General features: G+C 40.8%; 1 protein-coding gene across 1 annotated transcript in view; it reads right to left on the bottom strand.

Moving 5' to 3' along the window:
• The window catches only part of coro7 (coronin 7), a gene marked incomplete in the record, with an annotated part of 159,798 nt that overhangs the window by 4,103 nt on the left and 139,315 nt on the right, over positions 1–16,380 (bottom strand). Inside the window, 17 exon segments of the mRNA XM_036147988.1 lie at positions 19–110; positions 254–389; positions 491–607; positions 677–766; positions 862–1,003; positions 1,160–1,245; positions 2,256–2,360; positions 2,466–2,608; positions 3,010–3,096; positions 3,239–3,347; positions 5,473–5,648; positions 5,758–5,911; positions 5,998–6,093; positions 6,219–6,317; positions 6,423–6,568; positions 6,657–6,714; positions 6,810–6,864. Of these exon segments, the coding sequence (XP_036003881.1) occupies positions 19–110; positions 254–389; positions 491–607; positions 677–766; positions 862–1,003; positions 1,160–1,245; positions 2,256–2,360; positions 2,466–2,608; positions 3,010–3,096; positions 3,239–3,347; positions 5,473–5,648; positions 5,758–5,911; positions 5,998–6,093; positions 6,219–6,317; positions 6,423–6,568; positions 6,657–6,714; positions 6,810–6,864 (1,891 nt within the window).

Below are 16,380 nucleotides of genomic sequence, written 5' to 3'. Positions count from 1 at the left end.
AACACGCAGGAGTTTCACCTCCTCTTTTTTCTGTTCATCCGTTTTTTCCTCCAAGTACACAGACGAGGGCAGGTATTTCCTCACCGGAGCCTCTTTGGGGGCCTCGCTCACTGGAACAAAAAAAATAAATAAATACAAACACAGCCCTGCATGAAGCAACCAGACGTACCAGGACATGTCCGGAGCCGACATGCCGGCGTAGAGAAAGCATCCTGATGAACATTTAAGAGCTGTGTTGTGTCTGCGTCTGCACCTGGCGTCATGTCTTTGGGCTTCAGGCTGATCTTTTTATGCTGGCCGTTGGAGCCGGAGAGCCAGGCGGAGGCGGAGAGTGCAGGCTCCCACCACACCGCTGTGTCTGGGTACACATCATCCTGGAAGAACTCTTTCTGGAGAAGAGAAAACACATGCTGCTCATTAGAGGCAAGCATACAAGAAAAAGGTAGGCAGTGTTTCTATAGGTGTCCACAAGGGGGCGCAGGAGGCTGACTTTGACTCTGGGCACTCTGAAGGCCACGGGCTCTATGGTCGTCTTGGTGAGCATCAGTCCCACAGCTATCTCCACGTCTCGCACGTTGCACTCGGTTTTAGGCAAAAAGGCCAGTCCCTGCACACAGAGAACAGACTTAGACCCGTGCATTCATTAGCGTTTCATAAAAAGAAGTCCGCTTTGTACCTTATGAGGCTCAGGAGAGTTAAAACTGCTGCATTCAATGAAGTATGGATCTTCTGGGATGACCTCATAAATGTAGACCCTGGTGTCACCCTGAGGAACAGCAAAAAAAAAAAAAACACAATTTAATGCAAATTTAGCTGTGAGGTCCTCTGCAGCCATTTGCACCAATTTATTTCTCATCTTACTTTTCCAGTGAGGATTACAACGCTGGTGTCGGGGTCGTAAAAAGGGATAAGCGTGGAGGGAGATACGTTTAAAGATGCACTGGCTATAGGCCCGGAGGACAGGGAGTCAGTGGAGAACAGGTAAAGTCCTCTCTCACTGCGACTAGAAACGGCAAGAAGACGGAGGACAAGATGGAGGGTTACTTTTCCTGGTAAATGCTGCCCTGATACAAGAGGATTGCGACTGAAATTGACTTTGACTTGGTGAAACAGCCATGGTGCACAGAATAATGAAAATCAAAGGTTTAGCCTCCAGTACTTGTCAAATCCCGACACCAGCAGGTGCTTTCCGTCACACACCCAGACCAGACGAGCTCCTCTGTGGCCCTCTGGACCCGGTCCCTCCTGGAAAAAAAAAACAAAAGAAGACAGCATATCTATGCAAGTGCTAAAACAGCATTACAATGCAACGACTATGGTCTCACAGTTGGAAAATGATATTTAACTTATTAGACTTAGACTGATTCTAAGTATAAATATGAGAGAACTCAGCAGTGAAGAACAGAACCCTGCAAACATATTCAGACCCCTTGCAGTTTGTAGTATTATCTCTGTGCAACATTTGGTAGACAAACACAAAGTAGTGCATAATCCCCCAGGGGAAGGAAGATGCAACATGGTTTTCTAATTTTGCATGAATAAAAAACACTAATAAAGGTGTAGCCTGCAATGGCATTCAACCCAACCAACTGAATATTAGAATTAAAATTCACTGCAATTACAGCAGCAAACCTGTTGGTGTTTCTGTCTCTACCAGCTCCTCCAGAGTTAACACGGTCCTATTGGCTGCTTATCTGAATAAGGCTCTCTTTGTCTGCCTTGCCAATTTATATATTCGAAAACATTTTGGAAGGGTTTCACTTGTGCTATGCTCTCTCCATTCTCAGAAGATATATCGAACGTTTCTGTGGGCCGATCAAAGTTTGAATATTGTTTTGTAACCTAAGCCTCCAAAATGTTATTCCTGACATGATCTCCGGGTTCCCTGGTCTTCATGATTCTTTTTGTTCATTAATGTTCTCTAACAAACCTCCTAGGCCTCCACAGAACAGCTATAATCATACTAGGAGGAAATTACACACAGATGGACTAAATTTACTATTTAGGTGGCTACTGAAGGCAATTGATAAAGCACATGATTTTATTTAGGGCTATCAGGGTTAAGAGAAAAGCATGCCACACTTTTCAGATTGATATTTGTAAAAATAAATTTGGAAAAAATCATCTGTGGTTTTTCTGTCACTTCACAACTATAGACAACTTTGCTTTGGTCTATTTAACTCCATGGTTCATCACCACAAATAATAATAATAATGTTTGCTGCCATGTCAGGAAGCACTTATTGTCATGCATACCTGCACAGGTGCAGTAGATTTGCGAGGGTCGTAGATGCGAACTTTTCCATCCTTGCAAACTGTGGCCAGCAGCTTGCCGTCGGGGCTCCACGCCATACCGAAAACCTGTATGGGAACATCAGGAAGAACCAAAAACAAGAGGAAACCGTGGATAAGTTTCACTGTGCTTTACGGAAATGATTTCCTTGTTACAGAAAATACGTCACCCACCTGGTCCTGATGTCCAGTGAGAACCTTGACCTGCTCGCCACTCTCCAGGTTCCACAGTCTCACCGTCAGATCGTAGGAGGAGGACACCATAATCCCACTGGCCAGAGGGTGAAACTTGATGGAGTAGATCTTCTCTGTGTGGCCTGGAGGATGTCACAGCAGCCGTCAAAAACCTTTATTTCCCTCTGAAATAGTTGCTGTCAAACTGAAGAGTAGCACAAGGGAAAGTGCAAGTTCTTTTTTTCTCTTGCAAGGATTTCAGGAAACCTCTTGCAACTTTTCCAGCTGGATTGAAAATCCTTATTGAAAACATGCTACGCCTTGCCCTGATATTTATTGTCGCAGGACTGAAACAAAAGTTCATAAATCTGCCTCCATCCATCGGCGTATCGTGGAGTGTCGTCCAAATATGTTCAGCAGCTTGAGACACAGCTGAGGAATCTTAGTAACTCCCTTTCTGAAGGCTCTGTTTATCATTTTTTAAACTTCATCTCAAGCCGGGATCACGAGATTGATCTGGTTTCTCTATGGAATATGAACCTACCTTGCAAAATAAGCTTAGGCTCAGTCAGGGTGTCTTTCAGCCCGCCCTCAGGTACCTGCCACAGCCTGATTTTAGCATCGTCTCCAGCTTGAAAGAGAGATTTAAATATACACTACTGAGGAAGCATGAAGAATATCACCAAAAGTACAATTTACTTTTTGAGGAAGTGGTTTTTATCTGCAATTTTTTTTAAAAGGTGGCGTTTGTCATGTGAGATGAATTTACTCACCGACTGCCAGTCTGTGGGTGTCAAAGGGGTCCCAACAAAGGTCGGCCACGTTTACAGAGTTCTGTATGGTGGGCAGAGCCGTGTCTGGTTGCCTCCCTGGCCCAGAACGCTGAGGAGGGGAATAAAGTCAAACAGCAGCAGCTTAGAACAGAACAGGAAGAGACTCAGCTGCGGTTTTACTACAACAAGCTATCAAGCAGTCTGTAAAACTGGCGAGGTTCTAATCTGCATCTTTAGACATCGTTTGGTATCCTGCAAAGATGTGGATTGGGCCTGAAGTGGTTTACTATTTTTATTAATGATTTATGGAATGTCTCAAAGGGATTCAATCTTATACTGTTTGCAGAGGAAATTCCGATCTTTATTTTTGGGGATGTATTAACAAAAATAAATAAAAAATTAAGAATATGCCATGAGGAAATGTGTCACTTTATTTGAAGAAACCTAAATTAATAGAATTTGGCAGTCATAAAACCAAAATTTAAATAGAGCAGGAAATAGATGAGATTAGGAATTTAAAACTAAACTCTCAGGGATCATAGTAGAGAGCAACTTCAACTAGAAGTCTCATATTCATTATGTACAATTAGTTTTGAATAAGGCCAAAAGGTGTCTGCACTAGGATTAATTTCATAATTTAGGCCTACTGTATACAGTTCTTTAATAGGGCATTCCTCAAATGACGTCAAATTACAAAATTTAGAAGCATGCACTGTTGCGGTCATCTTGTGGTCGTACAAGCAGAGTGGAAACGCTTGAATAGTTTACTCGTTCAAATAGGGAACAGATCTTTCCTTAATATCGCCTCAACTGACAATAACAAGGCAACACCAAAACTTCTAACTGCTGGAGTGACTAGTGATCTGATGAATCATTTGAGGGGAGTTTTTTTTTCATTGATTTTCCAAAGCCCCAGAGGATTGCAGAGAAATGTAACCGAGAGGACTTTAGTGTGGAATCTGACCAAAGACACCTAAATGTGGTCTCTACGTGTCCTTGGTCGTAAGGAGCCAACACTGGAACGTCCAGACCTGAAACCAGCGACTGCAGCATCTGGGCAGGTAGGCGACGTTTATTTGGCTTTTTCTCAGCGGCTTTAAAACACCATCCAATCCATGGGGTGTTTATGTGAGCTTCAGTGTTGCATTATAAGCGACTTTCGACTTGTTTTTCTCTAAAGACACTTGTAACTTTCGTGAGTCGCCGGTTTCTTGGGGTTATTTTTGAACGTGAAGTAAATTTTTTCACTTCACATTTTTTCAGACAGAACGCCCTTTTCTGGTTATCACGCGTGCAGAAGGAGAGCGGGGCTCAACCCCCCCCCCCCCCCCCCCCCCCCCCCCCACAACAACTACTTTATGAGCAGTAAAAGGTGTTTATAAATACCAGCTAAATACGTGCATTTATGATTAGAAGCGGCATGTGGGGGTTTTCTTGGTGGTCTTCTGCTTCTTTTAATGGATTAAATCAAAGTTTCTCTCATAGTGATCTTGCTTGTGTGTGTCTGCGGAGGTGTGTGTGTGTGTTTTTGTGTGTGTGTGTGTGTGTGTGTGTGTGTGTGTGTGTGTAGATGAGCTCTATAATAAATTAAAAGGTGATATAACGGTAACATATTTTTTCCTTAGCATTAGCTGTAATCCAACGCAGATTCAGCTGGTTTTATCCGTTGTGAGAGAAGAGAGGACAGCTTCTCCTACCTTGCTACTAATACTGCTTTCTTTGTGCTCCCTTTGAGGCCTCTACATGTCAACCAACGTTTCAGCTGTTCTACGGCGGGTTTCTCCATTGAAGCAGATTGAATTGAAGCCCCTGGGATGTCTTCATCTACCAAAATGATTATTATGGAGGTTGTTGCCATTGTAATTTGCACTCTTCCTGTCCAACCAACCAGGAAACTGGGCTATTTCCGGGCAAATGTGACGACATTTGAGAAATGCCCCATTTTAACCAAATGTAGCGAAATACAATGAGTTGTTTTCAATTCAATTTGAAAATACTTTATTAATCCCAAAGGTGCATTAAATACATTTTCCTCTACATGACCACTTTTTATTGTCAAACAGGGACCAGTAATTTACCTGGCAGGTTATAGGGATCATGTTGACCAGTTAAAACAGTTGAAATTGTACGATTCTGCACAGATATGTGTTTGCAGGGAATATACTGTTTTTCTTTTTTCCTTTTCCTTTCCTTAAAAATACCAAATAACAAAAGTTTAGTTTTTTTATATGAACCTCGAATACAGCAATTTGGCCTCCTGAGATGGCGAGCGGCACGGCCACGCGTTGACGGTTCACACAGAAGCCGTCACACTCGCCTGGTGTCGTCAGGTTGAGGTTGCGGATGTTGGTGATGTGCTTGTCCCGGTGCATCACCGCGCCCTGGATGTGTCGGAATTTGGATGTTGGTCCTGGACAAAAAAATAAAACCTTATTAAAAAAACAAACAAACATCTAAAACAGAAAATTACTCTAAAAATACAGATACTACAACTCTGGTGAGTGCGTGTTTGTTTCTACCCATCAGGCTTTGGATTGCCTTTACGTTCTGGCTGGGACTGGGAAGGAAGCCTGAGGAGAGACCAGAGGTGGAGGAGGGAGAGCGTGACGGGGCAGCACTGCTGCTGGGGGTGCTTAGAGGACTACTGGAGGTGGAGCAGCCACGAGGTTGATCCTGTGAAAGTAGAACGGAGGTATTGTTTTAAATTCCAATAATTAAACACAAAGCTCTCTCCGCTTTACATAAAAACTAAATCTTACATCTTTGTTTCCTCCACTGGGCTGCTCCTTCTTAACAGGTGTCTGTTTTGCTGCTGGTTTGGGTCGCTTGTCTGGGTGGAGGCTAACTTTTTCCACCTTAGAACAAATTATTATTATTATTATTATTATTATTATTATATTATTATTAAATGAGGTGCGTGTTTAGGCCATCTGTGCAGCCTTCAAACTTCAGCATTTTGTTGTGAGCGAGGTTCTGTTACCTGCTTGTTCCCTCCTTGCCACCACTCCTCTGCAGACATGGCTGGAGTCGTGCCTACCGTATCTGGGTAGAGATCATCATGGAACTCGTGGCCTGAACTCTGCAGAGAGATGCATCGCGTTCAAAATTGCGAGCAATAAAGCACCCAGGGAAATAAAACCATAATAAAAGCACAGGTTACGAATTTGCCGTTCGCCTGCAATACCTTGCGAGGGACTTGGTAGCTGATTGGCACGATGCAGCTGTCAGTCAGCTGAAGAACACGCGCCACTTCGCAAGAAATCACATCCAGTGCCAGTTTTGGTACCATGGCAATGCCTCGCGTGGAAGCATCGGTCAGACAGTGACTCACTGGGAGAAAGTGAAAAAAAGAGAAACAACCAACATTATAGGAGGGAATAAAAATCCCTCAGCGTGCACAGAAACAACCAAATTTCACCTTGAGTTAGGAAAGGCTCAGAGGTGGAGACTTCAAAGCAATCGACCGCAGTTTCTCCCTAACAGGGGACAGAACAATGCGTTAATACATCTGAGTTTGTTCAACACAATCTTTTACAAAGAGCAAAACCAATTGTATTAATCTACAGCTTACAAGGCCAGCGAGCATGAGGAGACCGGTGTCATTGTCAAACAGCGGGACCAGCATCCTGTAGATGGAAACAAAGAGGGATGATTAAGAGACAACCGAAGCATGTGGTTAACCTTGGGGTTTAAATCAAAGCATGTCAAGCAAGTTTATAAGTGTTGCCACTAGATGGCGCAGTTGGCTCAATAAGGCAAACAACTCAGCAACGCCATCCTCTTCTGCAGACTTTGAATTATTCACTCAAAGCTATCCTAAGATACATATTTTACACTTGTAACAATACTGTGGAAACTATGAAAATGGCAAATAAGCTGTTAATTGCTATTTCATTTGGCTTAATATGCAATGGCAAGTTAGCAACAACATCTTCCCCAAAGTAAATTTCGAAAAGACCTTCAGAATGCTTGAGAATGTATGTATGTATGTATGTACTGTATGTATGTACTGTATGTATGTATGTATGTATGTATATAAATAAAACGAGGAAGGATTTTTCCATATACATTTTCAGTATGAGCCACATTTATTGGCAACACTGATAAAGATGTGTAAAAAGTCCTAAACGTTTAGTGTTTTGTTGCAGTTGCATAATCTTAAATTGAAATCCAACCTTTAATTTGATGATACTTATTCAGTAGAAAAACTAAGTTCCAATATTACTAAATAATTGATTTAACACAATCACCTGAGATACAACAATCCCTTTAAAATACATGTAACTGATGCCTTTTCCCCATTTAGACTTTTTAACTTGGTCAAAGCTTCTAGAAATTTTTGCTTGGTAAACAATGTGTTACAGCTTCATTGGGGTTATAAACACAACAAGACAAAGAAACCAGTTTTCTTCAAAATGGGAATGATGGGAAAACACAGCATTAAAGAAAGGCAGGTGTGTGTTGATCTTAACAAGTCAACAAAACAGCTACATTACTAAAGTGGCCAATAAAAGCAAAACAAAAGTTTAAAATAGCTTGAACTGTAAGCAGCTTGGATGTCACCAAATTTCCATGACAACTGTTGACATGCCAACCAGTTGTTTGGGAGGAATGCCAGAATTGAAGATTTTTTTCCCCCTGGTCCTACAATCGCAAATGTGAATGTCTGGAGTTTTCCATCAGCTGCTGGGACTTCAGATGACAGATTATGCTAAAATTGGCTTTTTTAACAACAAGCACACCTAATTGGCTTAATATTAAACACAGTTTATTTATGTAGAAGACCCCTTTAAGTCTACTGTTACGTAACCTGTGGGCCTTTCTCTTTTCCAAAAGCCCTGGGATTGCTGTTAAGAGTGCGTGGCATCCTGAACTTCTTGAAACACTAGGACACTAATAATCTCAAAACATCCGGGGAAAAAAAAAACACACTGAAATGGACCATTACAAACAAAATCAACATTGTGTGGTGAGTTGAAGAGAAGCGCGCCTAATACACGAACCAGGTCTCTTGATGATCCAGACAGATTTTGGCAAGAGGAAAGGTCAAAGATCCCTTTGTATGTTTTTGTTTATGCCCCAAGATTGTGAAATATTACAGAAGACTACCAGCTGTCCTATGAGCCACAGAGCGTTTTACAATTTAGAACAGTTACTTGTTTTTGTCAATACCTGTGCCACAAGTAATTTTGCAAGTATTTATTTAATACCCACTAAATATATAAAAAACAAGATCTTAATCTAATAAGGGATGCTTTTTTTAGAGGCCTTTTGCATAACTTTTTCAGGGTTTCCAGTAGTTTTGGTTGACCCTGTAAATTGTTAAATATACATAGATTTAAATTTTCAAAAAGCCTAAGATTCAAAAAGCAACAAACAAAGGAAAAAAATTAAACTAAGGACAAACAAAGCAAACTGGTAAAGGGCATAGAAAAATCAAACAAGGGAACTACAGGGAGATAATTTACAGCAAAACAAATATTTTGCTGTTAGTATACTTCAAACTTTATCCAGACAGGCCTAAACAAGCCCATAGTCACCTGCTTCCGCTCATGATTTTAGACTAAGAGGATTGAGGGCTGCAGACCTTAATCAGGAAAGTACAACTGGGTACCAAAACCAAACAGGAAATACTGCCACAAACAGCCAAGGTAATGTGGGCAAATCTCACATATTCTCTACCCTTATTCTATTCTGAGAGCCACAATCAGGCCGCGTTATGATTTCCTGGGCAGGTCGCAGTCGGGATACGGACAGAGAGCGCAGGTTGACTGAAGTGGAGAGACGCACTTCCAGAGATCGGTTTATGATGACAACCTTGTGCAATGCTTCTATTCCAGGGCCACTTGATGCTGACAGACCGGTGATGTAATACTCCAAGTATGACAGTATAATGACAGGGTTAGTTAGAGTATGTAAGGCGACAACAAATGGTGACACGCAAGGGATTTTTTTATAAACGAGTAGCAAAACAAAAGAGCAAGTGACAGCATGTGATGGATTTCTGTATGCTCAACTGACAAAGAGCTCAAAAGTACCAGGTTAGTGTCTGCATACAGCTGATGGCAAGAACTATTCTGATTTATTTATTCAGAATTATTCTATTTCCTTTCCGCTCTTATTCGGAAATGTGGTTTGATGGTCAGGACGGCATAACCTGTGGGTTGCAATTACGCAGTGTAATTCACCCCAAAGTAAACTTTTTTTGGCAGATAACAGACTGCATGTATTAATTATTTTTTATTTTTGTAACCAGGTTGTAGTGTTTTGCAGATTTCTGCCCAGGTCCCCCTTGAAAATGAGATCTCAACGGGGTTTACCTGGTTAAATAAAGGAAACAAAAAAAAAAAGATAAATTGAATAAACTGGGGTTAATGTAACTTGGCATTTCTTTTTACATTGTTATGTAAACATGTTTAGTTCTGCAATTTTTATCTTAAAAATTGTCTTAGTGCTGCCCTCTCTGGGTTGAGTGGTGCGCACCAGATATCGCCCTGGTCACTCCATGTTTCAACATGTCCCTTTCCTTCGTTCTGACCGCTGCAGTAACGAGCATTCCTTTAAGAACAGTTTCTGCGTGGAAATGAGAGGTGCAGACATAATGTGCGCAGCACTTGTGTTTCCGTGCGGCTTTTCTTCCGAAGTAGCACTATTCTCCTTGACTCTAGGGGGCAGCGTTGTACTCCTACGCCAAATGTACTATACCCCACTACTAGAAGTAGAAAACACAGTAGTTTGCAGGATTTTAAAACCTCTTATTTTCTTGCAAGAGCGACAGTGATTTATGTCCAGAAATTGTTCGTTTGTTGATCATGGTGGTCTTTATGGGCCGAATCATAAAGACGTCTATATTTACGAACATCCGCCAGAAGGAGCTCTTGCTCGTCCACCATGTTTTCCCACATGGGACTGACTAGCTCAATCCGAATAACCTTATAGAGTTAGGAGTTTTCCTATGTGTGCGAAGTGGAAACTTTTTGCGTGGTAGCCAAAATGACGTGATAGGGCAGCGTGGACCTCGCCGGGCTTAAAACTCCCACCGCTCAGCCATGTCTCTTGGAACCGCCCACTTTGGTGACATCTTTCAAAATGCATCTGGGGTCGGGGTTATGCTTTTACATCAGGGCGAGTTACACTTGAAGAATTCGTTCGTAGTTCAGTTCAATTTATTATGTCAAAAAATCCAAAAGACACAGGTGGATGCATCAACAATCATCTGGATCACTGAGTACCAGACAGACCATAGTTTGATAGATGAAAAGGTCATCTTTCAGCAGCACAGGAGCACCACAGGGGACTGTACTCTCACCTTTCCGTTTCATTTTATACACCTCAGACTTCCGATACAAGAGACTCCTGTCATCTGCAGAAACACTCAGAACTCTGCAGTTATAAATCAGTGAAGGAAAATAAGCTGATTCCAGTGAGCTGATGGACCGCTTTGTGAAAGCAATCGTCTTATCTTAAGTGTCAACAAAGGAAAGGATTGGAGATTTCAGGAGAAACAGCAACAGGTCAAACACAATTTCTGTCATGTTAAGATTAGTTGAGGTAAAGGAGGAGTATAAATAGACCGATGTTCACTTAGACAGTTTGTATCAACGGACATAGGAAACTGTACTGCTTTAGGAAGCTTAGGTTCTTCAGTGGTTGCAGCAAGATCTGCTTGCATCTGTTGGGGGCGCAGCATCAGAGCCAGTGACTTAAAAATAGCTTCACAAATTTTAACTACCTAGGTGAAAAAAGGACGTTCTTATGTTTATGCTTTTTATGTTTATGATGAGTTAGATAATACGTTTTTCTTTTATTCAGAACAGTGCACGTTAATGAACAATCACAAACTTCTGTACAGACTGTAAATGAGCCAGATTATTGAGCATAGTTGCTCATTTTCATCAGTAGTCCCGAACCAGGAAGACCCCACGACACATAACATAATGACAATATACAATATCAGGCAAATAATCACATTAACAAACATTCAGACAAATTACATTTCAACAGTAAAAATCAGCAAAAGTGCAAACTGAGACTGAGAACTTTTAAGAAAGTGGTAAAGTGGTAAAGGTAGGACATTCTCTAATATTAGTCGGGACATTGTTCCAAAAGTGACTCCCTCAGTCTGCCAGAACTGTTGGTCCAAAGGCTGTTTTTCTGTGTGGGATCTCAAGGGCTCCTATGGAGGAGGCTCTGGTACTGCTGACAGTTTTTTAAGAAGGCATGTAAATGTTTGGTTGTATGTGCATGAACGCATTCATGCACATACAACCACACATTGTGACCGTACTGATATCTGCAGTCTACACCAGGAAATATGCAAATAACATTGAGCCTACAGTCTAAAAGTGGAATGGCCTCATTATTACCCACTTATTCACTTGTTTCTCTATTAACTTGATGTGTTAAATTTCCCTCTTTTTTTTTTAGATCTATTTGCAAAAATATTAAATATTATTGTCTATATGTCTATTATGTTTTTTGGGCTGTTGCTGCAGGTGTAACAGGTGGCTTCTTAGTACACACAATATAAGGCAGTAATATATTTCTGTGTAGTTTTTATTATTTGCTTGTTAATAATGTTTTTTTGTTTTTATAGATATTAGACCACAGTTCAAGCTGTTATGATTCTCATTTCCTTATATTCCTCCTCTACCCGACCAGCCTGTAGCTGGTTTAAGAACAATTAAAATACCTGAGCTTCCCTCTGTGACAAAGCAGTGAAGACAGCGAGGGGCGGCCATGCCTCTAAAGGTCGAGTCTCTGTTCCCATGTCCGAGTCCATCTGCAGGGAGTCCCTAAAACACCTCCATTTCCCATACTGCTCTCCTTTTCGCTCTGTCCGCCGCACAACAAAACCACCTTGCCCCCCAAGCTCCATCTGTGCCCATAGTCCCAATTAACTCTCCAAATTGCCTTTGCTCTCTATCGAGGTCTTATCTCCGCTTTTCTCACAGTAAAACCGTACAAGTCAAATAGCCACATAATAGGAGCAGAGCTTTATCGCTGATTGTGGTCAACGTTTGCAGCCGTTTTCATGCTCCACCTCCCCAACAGCCCATTTTCCCACACAGCGAAACACACGGACACATGCAGGGGCACATTTAGGCACTCGCAAGTAAAACCACGCACGCGTGTAAGTGCTAATAATGCTGGGTTAATGACTTCATGTTCCAGTGTCACAGTTAATGAATTAAGGGTGTGTTATGGAAATCTTCACCTGGACTCGTTTTGAATGAAAAAAAAGGGGCTATTATGGTCCTTATTCAGAGGAGTCGGACACATTAATCCAGAAATAACAACTCTGCTGTTTTTGGTGCACCGCTGAAATAAGTTTAGGACCATTCTCATGATAATACACATAAATCATTAAAAATGTATATTAAACACATAAAATCTCTTTAATTCCACCATCTCTCAGGCCTGTCTGCACCTATTAATGTCTCGACTCATAACAAACTCCTCCAACTATCTGCAAAGAGCCATCAGAGGATCCAAAAACCCCGCCCGCCTCCTTTCTCGGCTGCCATCACCTCACGCTGCCCATCTCGCGCAGATGCTGAATGAAAATCATAAAATGACCTTCTCCCTCTGACAGCAGCCTTCAGCACCAGCAGATATGATGGGTATATTACTCCTGCCCACATCTCATCTGTGTTTATGTGTGTGTGAGTGTGAGTGTGTGTGTCAACCGGGGTAAAATAAGATCATGAGAACGTGTTGTCATTTAATAATGTGTGAGATAGTGGTCAACTCATAAAGAGGCCAGACAAGTGGCGGAGACATGCACGACAGACAAAAATAAATCTGCTGTGCACGAGGAGAGACGTATATGTATATTATATGTATATTTACAGCTGAAAGAAACCCTGGGAGGAGAATGAGTTCAACTTAACAAATAGACAGGTCATTTAAATTATCTACAGAGGGTTATAAAGCAGGTAACCTTGTATAAGCCTGCTTTTTTAACTTTTTTATTAAGAAAAAAAAACCTTTGAAAGTGATCAAACGCAATAGAGGACCAAAAAGTCAAAACTCTTGCTTGTGTGCACCAAAAAAAAAAACGGATTTGTTGTTAATTGGCCATAATTATGTGAACAATCAAGGAATCTGACTTTGTTTACAGCAAAGTTACACCTGAAGAAGAAAGTTTTACTACAGTATCTCTGAGCAGCTTGCTTGCATCCCCATAGCATGGTGCTGCCACCACCATGTTTCTCTGTAGGGATGTTTGTTTCAGGCTGATGGGCAGTGATGTTTTTCCACCACAGAGTTTATTAAAACTGACCAGAGCCTCTTCTTCTACATTACGTTGCAGTGTTCATCTGTCTCAGCGATGCTGTTTGTTCAATAATGTTCTCCAGCAAAGCCCTGGGACAATGCATAGTTTTCTTATAATTATGCATCAGTTTGTGTTGATTTATCACTTACAACTCCAACAAAAAGGTTGAGCTTTATGGTTCTAAAGTGACAAAGTGGGGGAAGATTACAACCGTATTAATGTTTTAAAAGGTAACCGACAGAAATCAGGCATTCAACTTGTACTTAAAACCTTGAAAAGCATGTTTTTACACCGGATTCTGTAAATTAACCTCACTGTAAAAATACTCCATGCTCCTTTATGAAAACACGCAAAAACAAAGATAATTCACAGCCGAATGAGCGCATACATAGGCAAGCCTTTTCCCCTGATACTATCACACCCATCCAGCGGTGTAATGTGTTCAGGCACAGACGGAGCTAATTGAAGCAGCCTGGACAGGTATAAGGTTATGGGTCTGAGCTATGAGCAGATGAGTATCAGTCAAAGGGACCTTTCTCTGTCGTATCAGATCATGACCTTCAGCGTGGCCTGCCTTAATATTAAAAACATGCACTAGACATGGCAATAAGCTCCAGATGACAGGTAGTGAGCCTGAAAATGGGAAGAATGAGCCGGTGGGAGCCATTAAGGAATGTAAACCCCACCGTTTTATTTTCATTAGCCCAATATCTTGAATATTGTTTTGCACATTTATCGGCCTTAAAGTAATCTTGCTAACAGGATGCATCTCCAGGATTTCCAGGAGATAAAATGAGACCAAATATAGGAGTGTTTACACCAAAGAATTTCTCTGGCGATGTTAGGTTACATAAGCAGGGAGTAACTAATACCAAGACCTAGATGTTAAAAACAATCTTAAATCACTGTGAAATATCTTTTTTTTTAATCACAACTCAAGACATTCATCACTAACTTCAAAGTGTGACCATATAAGTATTTAGACTTGAGCTATGTTCGTGATCAGTATCCGATTATGAAACACAAAGCAGACAAGGATAATAAAGTGGCTGAAATGCTGCAGAAAGCTGGGCTGTAACAAAGAGGGGAACCTTTCATTTGAGCCCAGCCTCTTAAGCCATGTCTCTAAGAAGCATCTGATGAGGATGATTCATACAACCTACAGATCCACGCTTGGTATAATCACCTTTTCCTCTTTCCCCAGGACAAAAGGCACACTTTCTGTTTTATTGTATAGGAGTTCAGACACAGCTAATGGTCTTATTCACACTTACGCTGCAGACCAAAGACTTAACGTCTGGTCAACAATGGGAGGACTGGAGCAAAAATAATCCACTGATATTAAATCTAATTTCCCAACACCACAGGGTGAAAACATTAAACTCATCTCAGGATGATCATTTGAGCTGATTGCAATAACAGTTTAATAACCATTATACTTCGAAATATTGGCAACTTTTCCAATTTCAGTATAAGTTTGACAGCTGTTTTGCACTTCCACCACATGTTCATGTAAGACAGAATGAAAAGGGATTTAGCAGACAAGGTGAAATTGTCCATTTCAAGATAAATAGGTCTCTCTTGTGTGCCTAAAAAAGGGCAAATAGCTGGAAAATTCAAGCATGCTTTTAAACTCCAAATCAAAATCAACCTGCAAATCGTTGCCTTGTAAAAACTGAACCCACCTTTTTTAATAGAACACATTAAAAAAACATTAAAAAAATTGACAGGCTGACACTTTCAGCTTCAAAACAAACCATGTATTTTTATTAACTAAAACTATTATGACTGTTTATGTTTCTACTATCCTTTAAACTGTGCTCTAATGTGAGTGAAGCCCTATAATGAACACACTGGCAGCAGAAATGTACAAAAGAGCGACACGCTTTTTCCACTGACCAGTTTCTGTGTTTCCACTTTGTGCTTTTAATGAGTTTTCTGGGTCCGCCTGCCTAGCTACCTTCAGTGGCTAGTTCATTAGAAGGGAATTAGAGCTGACGCTCTGCGTTCCTTAGAGGAAAAGAAAAGCAGGAATTGTCAGCAGAGGGGCCAGCTGTGGCCATGTCTAAGCTCCAGTCTCAGATGGGCTGCCAAGCTTCTGTCCCCCCTCCCCCCCCCTCTCCTACCTTCATCTGGACCATGCCAACCGGTACACTCATAACACACATCAAGAGGAACAGAGCTGCAGGTATGCATGCATGTTCAGGGTCTCAGTAAACAGACTGAAGAAACACATCCTTGTTTTTCTGGTATATAAGTTACAATATAAGTTATTTTCTTCAATTTATTCATTATCTGCTGCATGGAGAAAGGGTTATGTTATTGTAATGAACATTATCCATTACCAGGATTTATTTTGGTTGCTTATAGTAGACATATTTTCAGGAGTTGAGTAGTCCAAAAAAGAACCAGAACCACAATAACTAGGGTGTAGTACAGAGTTGACAAATTCATTTTGTCAATATTTTTTTTTTTTTACGTACCAAAATGTGAATAAAAACACTAAATGTCAAATAAAACACTGATAACTTCAATGAAAATGTTTGACATTTTCATCAGCAAATTAAAAACAAGACTAAAGTAATTTGGTAAGATAAAGTCCAATCAGATCTTGGTTTAGTCATGTGAAGAGGCGGGACAACGTAGTCGTAACCGGCTATGTTCCATTCAAGGATAAATATTTCCTCTTAAAATGAAATTAATTTCCTTTTCAGTTGTGAAGGTTCCTAAACAGGAATTTCTCTGTAATTTCAATATTTTTGCCCATTAAAGTTGATGAAACTAGACTAAAACAAGTACAGGTGACTAAAATTAAATGACATGGTAGTCAGAAGGCTAAGATTAAAACCAAAAAAAGGAAAAT

This window comes from Fundulus heteroclitus, chromosome 16, assembly GCF_011125445.2.
Source record: "Fundulus heteroclitus isolate FHET01 chromosome 16, MU-UCD_Fhet_4.1, whole genome shotgun sequence".
Lineage (NCBI taxonomy): Eukaryota > Metazoa > Chordata > Actinopteri > Cyprinodontiformes > Fundulidae > Fundulus > Fundulus heteroclitus.
The sequence above is the reverse complement of the archived record's forward strand: the minus strand, read 5'-3'. Positions and strand labels throughout refer to the sequence as shown.